The 18,842-nt window shown below is 34.9% G+C and overlaps 2 protein-coding genes across 2 annotated transcripts; both read left to right on the top strand.

Moving 5' to 3' along the window:
• The first annotated feature begins 8,659 nt into the window (after positions 1-8,659).
• Positions 8,660-12,242, top strand: LOC104220997 (uncharacterized). The gene is made up of 5 exons (XM_070154434.1): positions 8,660-9,423; positions 9,545-10,894; positions 10,982-11,293; positions 11,388-11,454; positions 11,571-12,242. Exons 1-5 carry the CDS (start codon positions 8,660-8,662, stop codon positions 12,240-12,242), a joined length of 3,165 nt encoding a protein of 1,054 aa, XP_070010535.1.
• A 377-nt stretch (positions 12,243-12,619) lies between these two features.
• LOC104232268 (calcium-transporting ATPase 9, plasma membrane-type-like) lies at positions 12,620-15,042 on the top strand. Its single transcript, XM_070154433.1, has 5 exons — positions 12,620-12,671; positions 13,362-13,429; positions 13,920-14,057; positions 14,174-14,274; positions 14,988-15,042. Exons 1-5 carry the CDS (start codon positions 12,620-12,622, stop codon positions 15,040-15,042), a joined length of 414 nt encoding a protein of 137 aa, XP_070010534.1.
• The last annotated feature ends 3,800 nt before the right edge of the window (positions 15,043-18,842 follow it).

Below are 18,842 nucleotides of genomic sequence, written 5' to 3'. Positions count from 1 at the left end.
CGCACCAGTCTGATAGCCAGATGAACCTGCCTCAGAGCATGTACAATTAAGTACAGAAGCGTAGCATGAGTACATAAATATTATGTACCCAGTAAGTATCCCGTCTAATCTCGAAGAAGTAGAGACGAGAGGTCAACTTGATACCTACTAGGGCCAAATAATATAATATGATATTATGCCAGGTATGATGGTCAATATATATAACAGTTGAAATAAATATTTCTAAGTCATGTCATTTTAATACCCCAGTTAATCCTTTACAATTTAAACCATGTATCAGGCAGGTCATCAATAATAAATTCACATAGATATATATCATGCACACCTTATGCCGAGGTCGATGGCCCAATCCAACATAAAAGAAACTGTGCACTGCCAAAGGATCGAATGGCGTGAACCATAGATGCATCTATTTCTACCAAGGCGATCGGCCCAACAGAAAAAATATCAATTATCAACAGAAAAATACAAGAAGGCACATTTATATTCAAATAAACTCATACAAGTGTTCAACACAAGAAGGCGCATTTACAGACATGACTTAAATATTATATTAAACATGTACCGGGCTTCGGAACCAAAATACGGGCCCGATACCAATGAGATCAAACATTAATCAATTTCTTGGGACCTCAGATACGTCCAGGTCCCATATTTTACTACGGACCTACCGGAATCGTCAAAATACGGGTCCTAGTCCGTTTACCCAAAACGTTCACCGAAGTCAACAAAGATCAACTTTTTAGGCCAAAAATCATTATTTCATCAATTTTTCCACATAAAGGCTTTTCAAAAATACGTCTGGATTGCGCACGCAAAGCGAGAAGAGATAAAATAAGGTTTTAAGGCCTCAAAACACGGAATCAGGTTCTAAATGAGATATTGATTGTCAAGTTCCCTAATAAAAGTAAAATGTATTTTAGTTTTGACTTCGCTAAAGATGATACCAACAACTATTACTAGGACGAATACTTAAATACCTAGCAATACATAACCCTTCACTATAGAAGTCCCTTGTCATAAGATAATAACTTAACAATCGAATGGGTAAAGTGACACCTTTCAGACGTAAGAACATGAAAAACGTACTTTATATGAAATTATAGGAAGAAATTTCTTCTCAATTTATCCTTTAATCGTAGCAAGGGATATACGTGCAAATCACGTACATAGAGACTAGTTATTATAAAAGCATGAATGTTCTACGCTAAAATATTGGACAACACAAATATCCCTGAAATATTGATAGATTTTTATACCCTTGAAAATTACATTATTTCTTAAAAAGAGATTATTCCAAATTAAATAAAATGATAATATTTAAATTTTACCGTGGATACTTACAAGGAATCAAATTCTTCAATTAAAGATAAATTCAAATCGGATTTGTATCATGCTATAATTAGAAGTCGATTTAGTGTCATATACTAGCTAGTATATTTGAAGTCAAAGTCACGCTCCTTGAGATAAAGTGATCTTCACCATTATTTGATGGGAAAAATCTGTAGCTCAAAACGTGGTACTGCAGCAAATTTAGAATTCTCTTGTAATTGTAATAATGAAAATTAAACCGAGGAAAAGTAAAGAAACCACTTTACTATTTTCCTTTTTAATTTCCCTCGTTTTTTAACTCAACTACTCATATAACTTCTCTTTATTCCCGCCATTGTTTCCCTCCATATTCCCACCTTCTCCTCGACCCCTCTTCTCCCATTATCTGCGTAAGAAACTTCCATTTTCAGAGCTATATATTCACCATATAGTTCCTCTTGGAGAGATGAAATTCCTGGTGAGCATTAGGTCAGTTCTCTCTTTTCTTTTTGTATTTTAATTCTTTTAAGTTTGTTCATTTTAGTTTCATCAATATGATTGCTGGACACGCATTTGTGTTTTATATTTAGGATGCAGATATGTAGTTTATTTCACTGCTTAGGTTTACCAAAATCATGACATTATGTAGTTCGTTGATTTTCTGTGTTCCTCTTTGCCAATAATTTGGGTTTGACTGTTTGTAGAGTATATATTATTTTGTTTTGTTTTGGAGTTAAAAAAGCAGATCTTTTGGGGCTCTAGATTGGATTTGTTGGGTAGTTTGTGGACAATTTTTTGTATCATCTTTTGTCTGATGTTTACTCTCTCTTCATATTTGATTCACCTCTCTCTTTTTCTTATTAATATGCAGCCATGCCAAAGATTAAACGTTTTCGGAATCCACTAAAATCAGCTCGTGAACCACATGATGCTCATGGACATTCTTCATAATCAACAACTCCACTCCAATCACATGCTATAGAGCCCGCAACAATAGTACAAGCCCTCCCACATGTTCATGAAATCCCGCAACAAGAACAAGCTCCAATTCTTCCTTCTAATTCAAGTGCAGCATCTCGCCGTGCAGGACGTGAATCTACAAAGTATTGGACAGTAGAGGCTAAAGGTATATGCCTTACATGTATTTGTACTTCAATTTATGAGAATCTTTTTTTTTGTTCCTTTTTGGTTGAGTAACTTGTTTTCTTGTTAAAGACTCGGAAAATGCTATCAAGCAAATTAGAGTCAAGGTCAATGAAGTTAACAACCTGACTGTTGGGGAGCGCATCATTGTGAATTTTGATGACTACAACGCAGCATATGGTGAAGCGCAAGGATTACTTGCTGGATATTGTGGATCGCTGGCAATTGATTGTAATTTGTTTCCGATTAGTTTTGAGAAGTGGTCAGGGCCATCGTGCATGCCTAAGAAGTACATGGAAGACTGCTTTGAAACAATATTGAAGGTACAAGTGTTATACAAACATATGTACTTATTGCACCTAGATTTTTATACACATGAAAAAACTAACTTCCATTTTTGGTTTGAAGCCTCGATTTGATTTTCGGGTAAGTGAGTCCATTGCATATAGATACTGCAATGCTAGTCTTTCAAAGAAGTGGGCTACACATAGGCAGAAGTTGTGGAATGAATATTTTGACCTAGCCAAAAATAAAAATGAAATTCTAAGTAATGTACTAATAGGTATAAATAAAGATCAATGGGCTAGTTTTGTTGCTTACCGTCAAAAATCATCAACAATGATAAGATTCAAATTATTTTAACAAGTTTCATCATAATTAAATGAAGATGAATTTTTTTAATTTGTATTTATTTTGTTGATAGGAGCTTTGTAGAAGAAATAAAGAAAATCAAAAGAAGCAAAAAATGCCGCATACTGGTGGATCAAAAGCTATCTAGAGAAGACGACATGAGCTGGTATGCACATTAACTTAATAATTTTACTATTTCTGTAATTAAAATGTTTTGTAATAACTTTTTAATAGTCTTTCTTAGTTTTTGGAAACTGGAAAAACTCCTAGTCGCGGAAAAATATTTATTGAAACTCATAAGAGAAGCAATTGATCGTTTGTAAATGATGCAGCAAGGACTATAGGGGTAAGCATAGCTTTGGTGCATTTTTATAACATTATTTTTATTATTTTTGTATAACATTTTGCATCTCAAGTTTCACTATCTTGTACTACTAATTGATATTTTATCTGCTTGTAGGAACAAATTGAATTGAATATGACTCAATGTGATACTAATGAGTGTGAAGTTTCCCCAAATGATGTTATTGGCACGATGTTAGGGGCAGAGCACTCCGGGAGAGTACGATGTATGGGTATGGGAGCTGCTCCTTCAAACACATTCAGGAATAGCAAAGGACGACTTAGTGATCCGAGTGCTTCTTCATCTAGCTACAGTGAATCATCTGCAACATATAACCATTTGCAACAAAAGCTTATGCGTGTGGAATCCCAACTAGAAGGCACCTTAAATGCGCTGAAGGTTTACGTGATATCAAAGGAAGGTTCGGTTCCAGAAGAATTTGCGGGTCTGTTTGCTCTTCAACCACAGGTAAGGAGTAAATATAGCTTGTATTTCTTCTGTTACAACTTCTGATCAGTTCAATATATAGCATTGTACTTCTATGTGATAAAAAATATGAAATCAACAAAAATTGTTAAACATAGTTCATTAGATCAAGCTCTTTTGTGGAAGAGATTCACTATGTCTAAATATTGCTCTCATAATGAACATACTGCTGATTCTTTAGTATTTTTAGATGTCCCAGTTGTTGATGTTGTCTCATCCACCATTTGTTGCACATTCTCGTCATCCTTCTTCGCAACACTAACATGATCCTCAACCAATACATCAAATGAGTTTGAAATAATGGTGTTCATTGATGCTGTAGTCTGGTTTTTAGAACCTTGAGAATTTCTATTGTTAGGTGAGTGATTTACAACTTTCCAAGCCCTATGTTCTGCTTGTGCAGATGCACGTTGCCATTGGTGATTAGGTTGTTCAACTACTGCTAATGCTTATGACCCATTTGCACTCCCCAAAGCAGCAAAATCTTTATTTTCTTGACCCTCATCTTGCACAACATTATATGTTAAATCTGTTTGTTTTTCAGCTAGAACACCCTATGCACCAGTAGTGTTGACAGCTACATAAGTAAGTCGATTACCAGATGCACTCAATACATTAGTAACCGCCAATGTTAAACCTGCAGTTCTTGGTTGATTTTCAGCTTTTTCAAATTGGCCTAACAACAGAAATATAAGTGTGTTCCTAATTTAATTGAGAAGCATGTCTTATATCCAAAGTTTTTCATTTTTCTTTAATAAGTAGATACTTTTTGTCTTTTTGACCAGATTCATTGACCAATATCATCTAAAGTTAGTACAATATACAGTTTAGTATCATCTAATTCTAGTAAAACTTGTTGCTAACTTTGCTAAAGATGGAGGTGGTGGCAAGGAATTTCCATCTCCTTGCAGAAGCTAAGGCTTTGATTCGAAGCTTTAGGATAAGGGCTACATTTGATTCAATCTTGTTTCCCGATCTCGTTTGGAATTAATCTATATAACTTTCTCACCAAATATCATTTTTATTGTTTCAGCCTAATGATATAGAGAATGAACTTACTTCACCAGTTGATGTAAGAGGATCATCGGCAGATAACAACGCAAATCACTAATCAAATGCTTAATGCTTTCGTTGTGCACTACGTTTGCTTTCTAGGAATTTAAATTTATAGTGGTTGTCTAGACTTGTGTTTATATTACTTTAGTTAGTGCTTAATATTTTCGTTGTGGACTACTTTTGCTTTCTAGGAATTTAAATTTGTAATGGTTGTCTAGACTTGTGTTCATTTTACTTCAACTAATGCTTAATGTTTTTGTTGCTATCTAGACTTGTGTTTATATTGCTTAGTTTATTGTACAGTATTTCAATTTCTGACTTTTACTATTATGGATACTAGGTAGAGTGAAGGGATCGAACCTCCTTCATCGAAAAATTACACAATATAAAAGAATGAAAACGGTCTTCTTTTTGTTATATGTGCACTGTTATGAAAAAAAATCAAATGTAGTTGTGAAGGAGGTTCAAAATTACTATAGGCCTTAGGTTCAAATTCCAACTATGACGTTGTAGATTTTTTTTATCCCGTTGTATAAATTTTTGGTTCTGCTATTGTTTACAAGCTTGAACTATAGTGAAATTCTACTAATGAAATGGTTATGGAGATATTCAAAGAAGAACAGTAGCATTGGATAAAGCTGGTACAAGTGAAGTATAGGGAGCTGGTATTCTGGTGCACAATCAGTAAGTTCCATGTATGGTGTAGGATCTGTAAGTGCATTAGGAATCACTGGCCTGATTTCTCAGAAACAGTACAAATAAAAAGTGGTAAATTGGGAAAAGATTAAAACTTGGCTTGACTTTGTTTGTGCACATCCCTCTAAGAAGCAGAATCCTGAGATCGTTGCTCTTACTGCAAGTCACTATTCTACAATGTAAATCTGGTTACAATTAGAGTTTAATCCTCAAACAAAGTTGTTCTGATTGAGATATCAACAGTGTTGCAAAACTGTTGAAAGGAGTTTATTGCTTGGGAGCCTGTTGGGAAAGGAGGTTTTTTTCCGGCAGGTCATGCTATAAGAAATTGTCAGTGGGAAATTTAGTGTTTCAGTGGCCATTGAAGTTTATACATGGCCCAAAAGCTCCACACACTGTGTTTGACTTTTTCTGGATTATAGTTCTGCTACTGCAACCTCAATTTTATTCTCTTGAGGTCAATAAGTCCTAAATATGAAGCATTCCTTATTCCTTTTCTTGTGTAGATCTTGATGGTCCTTGCTCAATAGTACTTGGAATTTCGAAGTTATATGTACACATATTTGCAAAGAACTATGGTCTTTTGTGTTAGGTTATACCAGATGTTGGATACTGATTCTTTTACCTCTTGTGCGTACTCTATTTTTGGAAAAATGGACTTTTGGTTTCACATACCATCTTTTTATGATTCCTGAGTTGTATCCTTGAGTAACATTGAGTTTTAATGTATTGATTGATGAGAATGTATAAAAACAAAGTAGTTTTCCTGGAAGTTGACCATTTTTACTCAAATGCATATCTAATTTAGGACTTCCAGACTCTGAAATGTTTGTCCCTTTAGTGTCACATTGAATTGGCAAAGGGATATTCAGTTCTATATAAAACTTTCTGCAGGGTCCTCCTGGTACCGGAAAAACACTAGTATATTGGCTCTTGCTCATGAGCTTTTAGGACCAAACTATAAAGAGGCCGTTTTGGAGCTAAATGCATCAGATGATAGGTATATTGAGCGTTTGATTCAAAGTATATGTGCCCTGGTCCGATTTGCAAGATTATTTGACCAAGAGATCCTTGGACGCCTTATGGCTGTGGTTGCAGCAGAAAAGGTACTAGCAATCTTAATCCTCGACACACATGCTATTTTCTTCTAGTGTTCCCTTTGCTGATCCGAAATGGTTTCTTTTGATCCTTGTGTTAAATCAGTATTTTTGTCTGTACAGTGAGTCAGATAGCATGTTATTATACCTTAATCTGTTGCCGCACAATGAACCTCCCAGTTGCTCTATATATTTCATGCCTTTCATTGCTAGTTAATTTGGTTATGAGCTAACCAAGATTATGAGCTAAAGGGTAGGAACTTTAATTTTCTGTATCTTTCAGCCTCACAGGGCGTTGTGAAAGTTTCATCTAATCACTTCAATATGCAGTCCATTTTGTTTTTACCTAATGTTATATGAGCTTTCAATCTGCTCTCACTGTTGTTTTCTCCCTATTGTGTCACATAAGAAATTATCACTAATGCTTTTGTGTTCAAACCGTGTACCTAACATGCATGTGTTATCTGAACTTTCTAGGTTAACCGCAATGTTAAATCTCCAGTAGATATATCCATGGATATCACCAGATTGATCAGACACTCAATATGTCAACAACTGCATTTAGAGATGCTGTTAAATTGACACTTGAAGCTGAACTTGCTTCAACATCATACCAGAAGATGGTTCATTGGATCTTATATTCAAAGTCCTTAAGCAACCAATAACGGCAGCATATTGGTGTGACATACCTCAAAAATTCTGTTATAAGATAATTTGATCTTAAAGGAAAAAATACAGTTTTAGTTTATCTATGAAGTACATTCCAACAATATTTATATGCACTTAATTTTCTATTCAGGTGTGATTGCAATGTCCTGGTGCCCCCTTGATAGCTCCTACTTGCTTACATATTGTTAAATATTTAGATAGTATTCAAATTCAAATTTAAAAATCTTATCAATTAAAGTTACTATGAGATAAACTTCAACTTTAACATTTTATCTTTCAAACGATTAAAAGAACATAATATTTTTTAAAAATATTATCAAATTGCACGGTTTACCTCTCTAAAAATTAATAATCAATAAACTCCATCAATAATGTAATTCGAAATATTACTCCTCATGAGTAAATATAAAATTGCTTTCAAATAGCAAAATAATAAAAGTTTGATAATTTTGAGAGACATATAACTAAAATATGAAAAAAATGTTAGATGTTCCTAAGAGATGTAAATTTTGGTTATTCCAATGATACTCATTTTTTGATGTTCCCAATTAGTAAATATGTGATACTTTGACTCATTATTTTGAGTTATTCTCAATCTTCATATAGATGAATAAAACTTTAATCATTCATTTGTTAGAGATATTTGACAAGATTCTTCCTATGATCTTGCTAAATATATCAATAGTAATTATTTTCAAGAGCTTATATTTTTTTAAAATTTTATGTTATAATTTAAATCTATTATTTAATTTTAATTTTATAATTAATTATATAGACTCCTAAAATTAGTAAGAATTAAAATAAATGAATAGAGCACAAGCTATTTAGTGCCCCAAAGTTATTATTTCTTAACCCTAAACGTTATTTTTTCATTTCTAAAAGTTTACATGAAAGAAAAATCCTACGGTTTATTTTAAGCAAGGAAAGCGGCAGGGAAATATCGAAATTATTAGGTTTTCTTCGTTTGTAGTTCTGACCCTCTTTTTTCTACTGCTTGTTATCCTTTGCTATATGAACAAACTGATACATAAGGAGTCCTTTGTGGGAATTCTTCATTGGTTCTTTCTGTCCTTTGTCAGTTTCTGGAATTAACTTTGTTTGAAAGAACATTTGAAATTGTTGGAGTAGATTGGAAGGATAGTCAAATCTGAAGGTACCTGTGGACTGGAGGATTGGTTTTGGAGGTATATTCTAAAAGGGTTCATGTTAATTTATTTATCATTCTTTAATGGATAAATCATGGATTGAAAAGCCACGGAACACAAACGAATACTGGCTTGGTTTGGATAAATTTCTTGATTTTGCGTTTAAGAATGCGGCTGTGGAAGATACAATTAGATGCCCATGTCCTAAATGTGGATTTGGCAAGTGGCACACTAGAGAGATAGTGCATGATCATTTGATTTGCAAGTCATTCCCTCAAAATTATGTTATTTGGAATCTTCACGGTGAGAAACAGGTAGTAGCGCCTTCTGGAGATAGAGACGTTATGCAAGAGATGTTTCACCCAGAAAATCTAATAGAAACAATGCTTAATGATGCATTTGGGTACGATAGGCACCAAGCGGCTGATGGAGGGATATCTCAACCATTGGACTCAAATGAAATATCAAATGAGGCGCATAGGGAGGATACTGGCGACTTTCATGATTTTCTCAAAGATGGAAGTGAGACACTGCATGAAGGGAGCAAGTATACAAAGCTAGAGTTTTTAATAAAATTGTATCATATAAAGGTCTATTGTGGATTAAGTGACAAGGCTATGACTATGATACTAGATTTGTTGAGAGATGCATTTGAATATGCAAAGTTGCCGCCTTCCTTTTATGAGGCCAAAAAAACCATTAGCAAACTTGGCCTTGACTACATCAAGATACCTGCATGTCCAAATAATTGTATGCTATACTGGAAAGGCGATTCAAAAATGGAAGCATGTAAGCATTGTGGTACATCTAAATGGAATCCTAACAAGAAAAAAAGCAAGCTGCAAAGGTTTTGCGTTATTTTCCACTGAAACCAAGGTTGCAACGATTATTTATGTGTGGTAAGACTGCAGAACATATGAGATGGCATGCTTAAGGCAATAATGCTGATGGATTGATGAGCATCCAAGGGATGGTGAAGCATGGAAGACATTTGATCAGACTCATTCTGGATTTGCTTCGGATCCTCGAAACGTTCGCTTGGGCCTTGCTAGTGATGGTTTCAATCCTTTTGGAACAATGAGTACTACCTATAGTATTTGGCCAGTCTTCTTGATTCCATATAATATTCCTCCTTGGATGTGTATGAAGCACACCTCCTTCATCTTATCAATGATTATTCCTGGCAAGCACATGCCTGGAAATAATATAGACGTGTACTTACAACCCCTCGTTAAGGAATTACGTGAGTTATGGAATGATGGAGTTGAAACGTTTGACTCATCATTGAATGAAAGTTTTAGAATGCATGCAGCTCTTATGTGGACAATCAGTGACTTTCCGGGATTAGGTATCCTATCTGGCTGGAACACTCATACTGGTTTTGCCTGCCCAACTTGTAACTTTGACACAGAACCTTGTCGTCTTCGTCATAGTAAAAAGTGGTGCTTTATGGGTCATCGACGTTTTCTGAGAAGAAATCACAGGTTTAGGTTAAATCGAGTACGCTTTAATGGAAGTACAGAGGAGCGGAATCCACCATTAAAATTATCAGGGTCTGCCATTTTGAGACAAATCGAAGAAGGTAGAGGAGCAGGGTTGAATTGTACAGGGAAAAGATCTAGACGAGCAACTAAGCAATGGAACAAGAGAAGTATATTCTTTGAACTTCCTTATTGGAAATCTAACTTGTTGCGTCATAATCTAGACTTTATGCATATCGAAAAAAATATATGTGATAATATCATATATACGTTGCTCCATGATAAATTAAAATCAAAAGATAATATTAATGCCCGAAATGATCTAAGAGAAATGGGCATAAGGCGTGATCTTTGGCCGGATGATAGTGGGAAATATCACCTTGCTGTGTTTTCACTTATGACTGATAACAAAAAGAAGCTGGACACTAAAAAGTTGTTCATTACAACTTTGAAGAATATTAAAGTACCAGATGGCTACTCAAGTAACATTTCTAGCTGTGTTGATTTGGTACAAAAAAAGATTTTTGGGTTGAAAAGTCATGATTGCCATATTATTTTAGAGCAATTGCTACCATTGGCGATCCGCAATGTGTTGCCCGACCATGTAGTTGCAGTTTTGGTGGACTTCTGCTCATTTTTCAGAGCCCTTTCTAGCAAAACCTTGAATGTTTCGGAGCTTGATAAGCTCCAAGAGCGCATTGAAAGCACACTTTGCCACCTAGAGATACTATTTCCTCCAGCATTCTTTACATTAATGGTTCATTCGTCTGTCCATCTAGTAGGGGAAGCAAAACTCGGAGGTCCAGTACATCATCGAAACATGTATCCCGTTGAGAGGTAAAACATTGTAATTTCTAATTTGAAGATACTTGTATTCTGGTCTCTTGAAATAGTTTGTACACTTATGGCCTATTATTTTTGTAGGGAATTAGGCCATTTTAAGTCCTTTGTACGGAATAAAGCACAACCAGAGGGTTCTATAGCTGAGGGTTATTTAGCTGAAGAGTCTCTTACCTTTTGTTCTCGATATATTGAGGATATTGAGACAAGATTCAATAGACCTAGGCGTGTTCGTGATGAACCAAATGTCACTGAGCCTTCTGGAACATCCTCTATATTTCTTCAATTTGGTAAACCTGCATCAGCTTCGATTACATTCCCTTTAACTGATATGCAGAAACTACAAGCTCATCGATATGTGCTTCTGAATTGTGCAATAGTCATGCCATTTGTGGAGTGAGTAACTCATATAATCTTTACATTCTTTATCATTGTAATGTTTGATCCGGCTAGTCTTGTTCTTTAACATTAATGTAGTTATTTCATATAGCGAATTTAGACAGTACATAAGGAGGAGTTCAAGAAGAAGACCTTCACCTACAGAGATAGAGAGGAGAGTTAATAAAGAGTTTGTTGATTGATTCCAAAAGCGGGTGAGTAAGTAATCATTAGTTATTGTTTACATTTGGTTTGAATGAACTAACTTCACTAAGACAATATTTTTTTGATTTAGATTATAAATCCAGACACAATAGATACAATGTTTATTGATCTAAAGTTTCTTGCACGAGGTCCATCAGTAGTTGCAAGAAGGTTTACTGCATATAACATCAATGGGTCCAAATTTCGAACTTTGGCTCGAGAAGAAGGTCTGAGAACACAGAATAGTGGAGTTTTTTTAACCTCTAAAACATCATGTGTTGCAAGTAGTATTGACGGAAATTTAAGGCAAGCAGAGTTACCATATTATGGGAAGTTAGAAGATATTCTTGAGATTAATTATTATGGTCGATTCAAGGTTGCTCTTTTCAAATGTAGATGGGCCGATACTGCTCGAGATAGAGGGTATAAAAAGGATCGTTGGAACTTAAATTGTGTTAATTTTGATAGATTGATTCATACCGGTGAACGTGAAGAACATAAGCCTTACATCGAAGCATCTCAAGCACAAATGGTGTACTATGTGGATGATGTTGTCAATAAAGGGTGGAGTGTTGCTATGCATCTAAAGCCAAGAGATCTGTATGATATGGGAGAAGAAGTAGTGGAAGATGAAGTATATGAGAATGAACCATACCAAGAGCAAGAACTCGAACAGGCTTTTGGTGATGGTGATGAGTATGTACAACTAGCTACGGATCATATAATTGATGATGTAGTAGAGACAAATGTTGCTACTAACTAGCAGCAGATACATACATGTTTGAATAGAAAATTTGTTTAATATGTTGCTTTATCTGAAGGTAATAGTATTGCATAACTAAGTAGTGTTTATTTTATTTATTTGATGTATAAGTATGTTTAAAAATGGTATTCATATTTGGTTTGAAGGCATATTTAAAAGTGATAATCATATTTGATTCGTGTTGCTATGCTCTTATTTATGAGCAAATGCTACCTAAGACGCGAAATGCAGCTTACCTCTGCTGTAGGAAAGAAAATACAGAGGCACAATTGAGAACTGCTAGCCCTCCTGGAGTTGTAGATGATCTTGTAAGCCAGTTTGAAATTAAAGCATTTGATGCATGTGCAAACCCGTACCTGGGTCTTGCTTCTTAAACTATGGCTGGGATTGATGGCTTGCGAAAAGTTTTAAGTATTCCAGAACCAGTAGGTAAGTGAAATAATCTTTTAGTATTACCTCTACTGTATCTTCTAACTATGTTTTTGCCTTTTAGGTTCTTTTCCTTATGCTATATGGTTAAGCCTGGAACACATATTATATCTGTTATGATGGTTCACTATGAGAAGCTAAACATCATGACATCTTTTTTATGTTATATATTTCTGTTATTTTATGTCAACTCAATCAAGATATTGAAGTGTGCTGCACGCCCAATTTAGAATATCAATAGTCTGTACCAAAGTTTGGCAATTTAAATCTACACAAAGTCCTACCACATTTTCCATTTTAAATCTTCCTATCTCTATTACTTACCTTTTGGACAATTCTAGTGCATCACTGTTGTACATTTCTTCTTCTAAATGAAAGCATATGAGATTGTGAGTAGAAACCATGTGAATCAAGATGGTACCTACTTCTACTGTCTTTGGATCTCTCCGCGATAAGTTGCAGTTGCAGGTGGTATTAGTATGAGCTACTTTCAAAGTATTGGAGTATTGACTTGCTTGCATGTTAGTTATGTATTCTCTTGTTGAATTGTTTTATCCTGTTCACTGTCCCTTCTGCCCGAGAGGATTTTCCTTCTATTGCTATATGGTTACTTGCTGAACCATTGAGAGATGAATTCTTTCTCTTGCGTTCTACTCTTTTATTTGCTCGTTAAACTTTCTTGTATTCAAGGAACAAAAGTTGCCAAAGAAAGTTCAGATATCATCATCCTGGATGACAATTTTGCTTCTGTTGTGAAGGTCTGTTTATCATGCTGACAGCTTTAGCAGGAAGTTCTCACTCTTATTAACTTAGTAAAGCCAAACTTGTCTTGCATGCTTGACTTACGGAACATGAACAATCTTTTTCTAATTTTATTGCCTTGAAGATATCCCAACAGTGGCGTTTATATATTTTGGAACCTAAAAGAAGGTGCTTAGTATTACTTATTAATGGTGGGGAATGAACTTTTCTGCTGGGAATTTTGAATCTTCTGGAGTGACTGAAATACTTGGGATAGGCTCTTACTTTCTGAAAAGTTCTTTATTGCTAACAAGTTCCTATCTCAGAATGCAAGTTTTGTCACGTTTAAATTGCCTTCAGCAGCTCAGAAGTCGGATCTATTTTACCTGATATATTTTGCAAACCCATTAGTATCTTTTCTAGTTGCAGTGATTGAAGTTCCAATATTTTTCAGACCGGTGCACGACAATACTTATTTTTATTGATTTTTTATCCCATCAAATACAGGTTGTCCGATGGGGCAGATCCGTATATGCTAACATCCAGAAATTCATCCAGTTTCAGCTAACTGTTAACGTTGCTGCTCTTATAATTAATGTTGTTGCTGCAGTTTCTGCTGGTGATGTCCCATTGAATGCTGTTCAGGTTTAGTTTCACTGCTCTCTTATCATTGATCAGTGTGATTAGCGGATGTACACTTTGTGTGTTCGGCCTCTATGTTCTGATGTTAATCATTTAGGTTTTGCCGTTCATCTGTGCAGCTACTTTGGGTAAATCTTATTATGGTCACCTTGGGTGTGCTTGCACTGGCCACAGAACCACCAACTGATCATCTAATGCGTCGAGCTCCTGTTGGTCGAAGGTTAGTTTGTAGATCAATCTCTGAAAAAAAGAAGCTTGTTTCAACATTTTAATGGCAAACATATTGTTTGTTTCGTCAAGTAACATTAGCTTGGCTGCACTACCATTTTTGTGTATTTGTAGTTTGACAGATGGGGTTGGCTTTTAGAGATAACTAATCCATCATGTGGCTGTGCAGTTGATTTCTTATAAGGAAGTATTATTGCTCTGTTAGATTTTTTTTCTTTCATGTCATTTTGCATAATGTGTAGGAAGTGAACTTGTTTTGAAGCCGTGAGATACTTTTATATAACATCTACCCCTATTATAGCCGCACATTATTCTTTCAGTTGGAGAGTCCGAGCAACATAGCCGCACAATATTCTTTCAGTTGGTTTGAACATTCTCACTGCATTCTTAATGTTAACGTGATTATACTATAAGCTGGATTCTATACGTTTCTGACTCTTTCCACTTATGTTACTAGATTATAGAGACTTCCATATTGCCTCAATATCTTCTGCCATTCATTTTCATGCTTCGGTACTGATGTGCATCCTACTTGTATTAATAACATTTAGTGGTGGAATATGTTCTGTTGCAGCTCTAGCCAATGATTCCCCAAATGTATCAACTTATTTTCAGCTTCTTTCTGTATTGCTAACCTATGTCCTCATAGTTATAATGTTCCTCGTGCGCAGCATCAATTGATTTTTTTATTTAATTCTATCTTAGGGAACTTCTCGTCACCAATATAATGTGGAGAAACCTATTAATACAGGTAAAATGAATTTGATGGCTGATGTTCCAAAGTGAGAAATATTCATTTTACATTAGTTTTCGAGGTTGATATCTCCTGCTTGAACATCTACAGGCTCTGTATCAAGTTACAGTCCTCCTAATCCTCGATTTCCGAGGTGAACAAATTCTTCATTTGGAGCATGAGACGAGGGAGCATGATGTTAAAGTGAAGAATACCTTGATTTTCAATGCTTTTGTCCTGTGTCAGGTAAGAATAGCTGATAAAGAAACATGCTATGATTGGCTTTTGCACTCCCCATAGTATATTTTTCCTTTCTTACATAAGAAAGATATCTTGTTTGTACCTAGTGCTAATTCAAGCACTTCCTCTCCCCTAGGAATTTTGTCTTAGTTACATTTTTGGATTGTAGAAGTTGTCCATTTTCCTTGAATCAGCAGGTCTAAATGTCTAATACGTTTAATACCATAAATTTTTAGCCGACTCGCTTCTCCACCTTGTTATTTTTCCTTTATTGGCCATAAAAAAGTCAAAGCATCCATGTGTTTTCTCAACAAATATTAAACAATTCATAGTTTCAAATCTTCCCTTAATCGTGCCATCAAGGGTGGACAACCCAATTCGGATGGAGGCGGTAGTAATCTCTGCACTCATTTAGGATCTTGGTTGTGTTTTTGGAAATGATTCTCAAATTAAATATGAGGCAGCTTTTTCTCTTGAGCTCCTTCAATTTCCCTGTGTTCCTAACCTTTTCCTCATTTTTGGTTTTGTTCGGGCGATGGGGGCAAAAAGTCTGAAACTGAAATTTCATACTGTTGTTTGCAATGAGCCACATTAGCTTTAGATATTTGCCTGTCTACTGAGATTTAATCGCTGAATCCACTGCTAAATGCTAATTACTCGAAACTGCAGGTTTTCAATGAATTTAATGCTCGGAAGCCAGATGAGATAAATGTATTCAGAGGAGTCCACAAAAACCGTCTGTTGAGCTTTTAAATGTTCTGGCTTTTGTCGTTGAAGTAGTTTTAAATTTGAGTTGTTGCTCTGTTTTGGATTGAGACACTTTATGGGGAATGTAAGAATACTCTTTCCTTGATTATTCCATATTGAATTTCTTTTGAATTTGAGACAGATTTCTTTCCTAGAGCCTACATCAAGGAAGATGAAAGTGTAGGATTTGCCATGATAGTGATGAAGATTCAAACATGGAGATTCCCTATTCTTACCGGGGAACCCTCAAGGTTTATTAAGCTAGCTGTTTTACTCATTTGAAGCCCATGGATACAGAACAACAGAGAGAATATGGTCACAAGATAGGTGAATTTCTTAGCTGATTATTACAAGAACAATGAGAACTCACTGTTTTCAGTCAAGTTCAGGTTTTTACAACAACCTATCAGTTTCTTTTTGTATCCTTACCACGCACTTGCCAAGAATTAGTTGCCCGTAGAAAGTTTAGCCCTTGCATGACAGTGTTATTTTGGCAGAGTTTGTGGAGACTTAGCTAGAAAAAAGTACTCTATTATAATTGCGAATGAAATTAGTAAAACTCAATCTTTTAATGGATACATTTTTACTATCCTAGCTGGTTGGTGATCATATCATATATCATTGCTCATGATAAAAATTTATTTAGTTGCATGAGGATTTGAATTTGTAATATTTGTCTATGGTTATTTTTTATGAAATTTGATTTATGTTGTAACTTATTGGATAGAATTGTTTCTTTAATCCTACAAATAAAAATATTCAAATAGAAAAGAGTTTTCAACAACAAAATATTGTGGCGGAAATAAACTGCCACTATTTTTTTTAAAAAATAGTAATATTATATTGTAGAGGTTATAAACCCCACATAATGTTTTTTTAAAAAAATATTTGAATCATATTTTGGGGATTTATAAACCCCCACAATATCTTTTTTGAACCATTATGATCATATTGAGGGGTTTATAAACCCTCGCAGTATTTTTTTTTGACACATCAAAATCATATTGCGGGGGTTTTAAACTAGCACTAATTATCTTTCAAAACCCCTTCATTACTTTTTCTTAAAAAAATATTTAAATCATTTTTAGGGGTTTTTAAACCCCCACAATATCTTTTTTGAACCACTATGATCATATAGAGGGGGTTTATGAACCCTCGCAATATTTTTTCTTTGGCACATCAAAATCATATTGCGGGGGTTTTAAACTAACATTAATTATCTTTCAAACCCCCCACAAATTAAAAATTCATTTTGTGGCGGTTGTCATGGAGGTTTTAAAATCCGCCGCAATAATGCTCGTGGCAAAGATAACTGTGGCACTTCTAGAAATCGCCACAATTTTTTTTGTGGGAGTCAAAAACCGTCACAATTTGACCAAAAAACTGCCACAAAGTAACTGTTTTCTTGTAGTGGTACCAGAGAGGTGCAAGGCATCGTGAAGCTTCTTTAAAAAATGTAGCGATACTGACATGGGAAACGACGATATACTCGCATACAACTGAGATATATTTGCCTTGGCCTACTGGAGCTGAATCCACATGTAAAACCATAAATCAAAATAATTTATGATGATGACGATATCTTATCTTTGTGCACATGCTCCTGCCATTGAGTCTATGACGTTAACGAAATTTCATGTTTTTTATGCATCATGTCGTCATGGATATGAACTAAAGATTTTGAAGTCGAATGGATGATAAATTTGTGTCTTTTTTACTTCAGAAAGAACATATGGAAGAAATCAATGATCTTGACTGTGACTATATATATCTAATTTTATTTAGAATTTTAAGCATTATCATTAGTCCTAATAATTAAGAGTGTGATGTATCCAATTTCTTGTATTTTGATTTTACCGTTTTGCATTTATTACACCTTTCCGAGGAAATCAAAGGTCTTTCTAAAAATTGACCATCTGAAATGTGTCCAACGTTTGTCTTTTTTCTTTCTTATATTTAACTTTTTTTTCTCTTGTTGTTATCTCTATTAAAATGCACGTATAATTTACATTGTATAAGAAGTGCTATTGCAATAGTATTGAATGATGGCCAAGATGGTCATTTCACTTTTCAAGGAAATTTTGGTATTTTGACTTTAGCCCGTAGAAGTTTCCCACTTTTATTATAATATGATGATTAATTGGATAAATTCGAGTTTTTTGGAAGGTTGTACTAAAGGAAAGGCAGTTTTGAAAGGTTGAATTGTTCCGGAAAGAGGTAATTGTCTTAGTTAACCTTATTTCGTAGATTAGGATGTGATTGTGTCTATTTGTTACGTGCTATATATGTTGAGGAAAACGTATATACAAGGTGACGAGTGTATGTGCGCTGCTACGGATCAAGCATGTAGAACTACCTTATTTATGTTATTTTGCTTTTATATATCATGACTTACTTGTTTTAAATAGATTGTAAAATTCTTGATGTTATTCAGATTGATAGCAATGTTGGGATTGTTGAGACATTGGGCGTTAGAAGTTCTTGAAATATTGGTTTGACTATTGGCGCAAAAGTGATGGTTATCTCCCTTATGATGTGTTATATTTAACCACTCTTGTTGTTGTTGTTGTTGTTGCTCCTCGCCTAGTTTAGTACCGATTTTACATATTCTTGGTGAGGATGAGTAAATATGCATGACAGACGTTTTCGTGCTGTGAGGCTGAGAGATATTGCACGATGAATACTTCCGTGCTGTGAGGTTGAGAGATATTGCATCATGGGTGCTTCCATACTATTAGGTTGAGAGATATTGCATGACGGGTATTTTTGTGCTTGTGAGAATGAGTGAATATGCACAACAGACATTTTACTATGTGGATTGAGGACTTGTATGTTATTTC

This window comes from Nicotiana sylvestris, chromosome 8 (genome assembly GCF_000393655.2).
Source record: "Nicotiana sylvestris chromosome 8, ASM39365v2, whole genome shotgun sequence".
Classification (NCBI taxonomy): Eukaryota; Viridiplantae; Streptophyta; class Magnoliopsida; order Solanales; family Solanaceae; genus Nicotiana; species Nicotiana sylvestris.
This window is presented reverse-complemented; position numbering and strand designations above follow the sequence as displayed.

Excerpts from the sequence above, each read along its gene's own strand:
- LOC104232268 (XM_070154433.1), top strand. The coding sequence starts at position 12,620 with ATGGCTGGGATTGATGGCTTGCGAAAAGTTTTAAGTATTCCAGAACCA. Across the intron at positions 13,430-13,919 it reads ATTTTGCTTCTGTTGTGAAG|GTTGTCCGATGGGGCAGATC; the intron begins GTCTGTTTATCA and ends CATCAAATACAG. Across the intron at positions 14,275-14,987 it reads CGAGCTCCTGTTGGTCGAAG|GGAACTTCTCGTCACCAATA; the intron begins GTTAGTTTGTAG and ends ATTCTATCTTAG.
- LOC104220997 (XM_070154434.1), top strand. The coding sequence starts at position 8,660 with ATGGATAAATCATGGATTGAAAAGCCACGGAACACAAACGAATACTGG. Across the intron at positions 11,294-11,387 it reads ATAGTCATGCCATTTGTGGA|CGAATTTAGACAGTACATAA; the intron begins GTGAGTAACTCA and ends TATTTCATATAG. Across the intron at positions 11,455-11,570 it reads CTACAGAGATAGAGAGGAGA|ATTATAAATCCAGACACAAT; the intron begins GTTAATAAAGAG and ends TTTTTGATTTAG.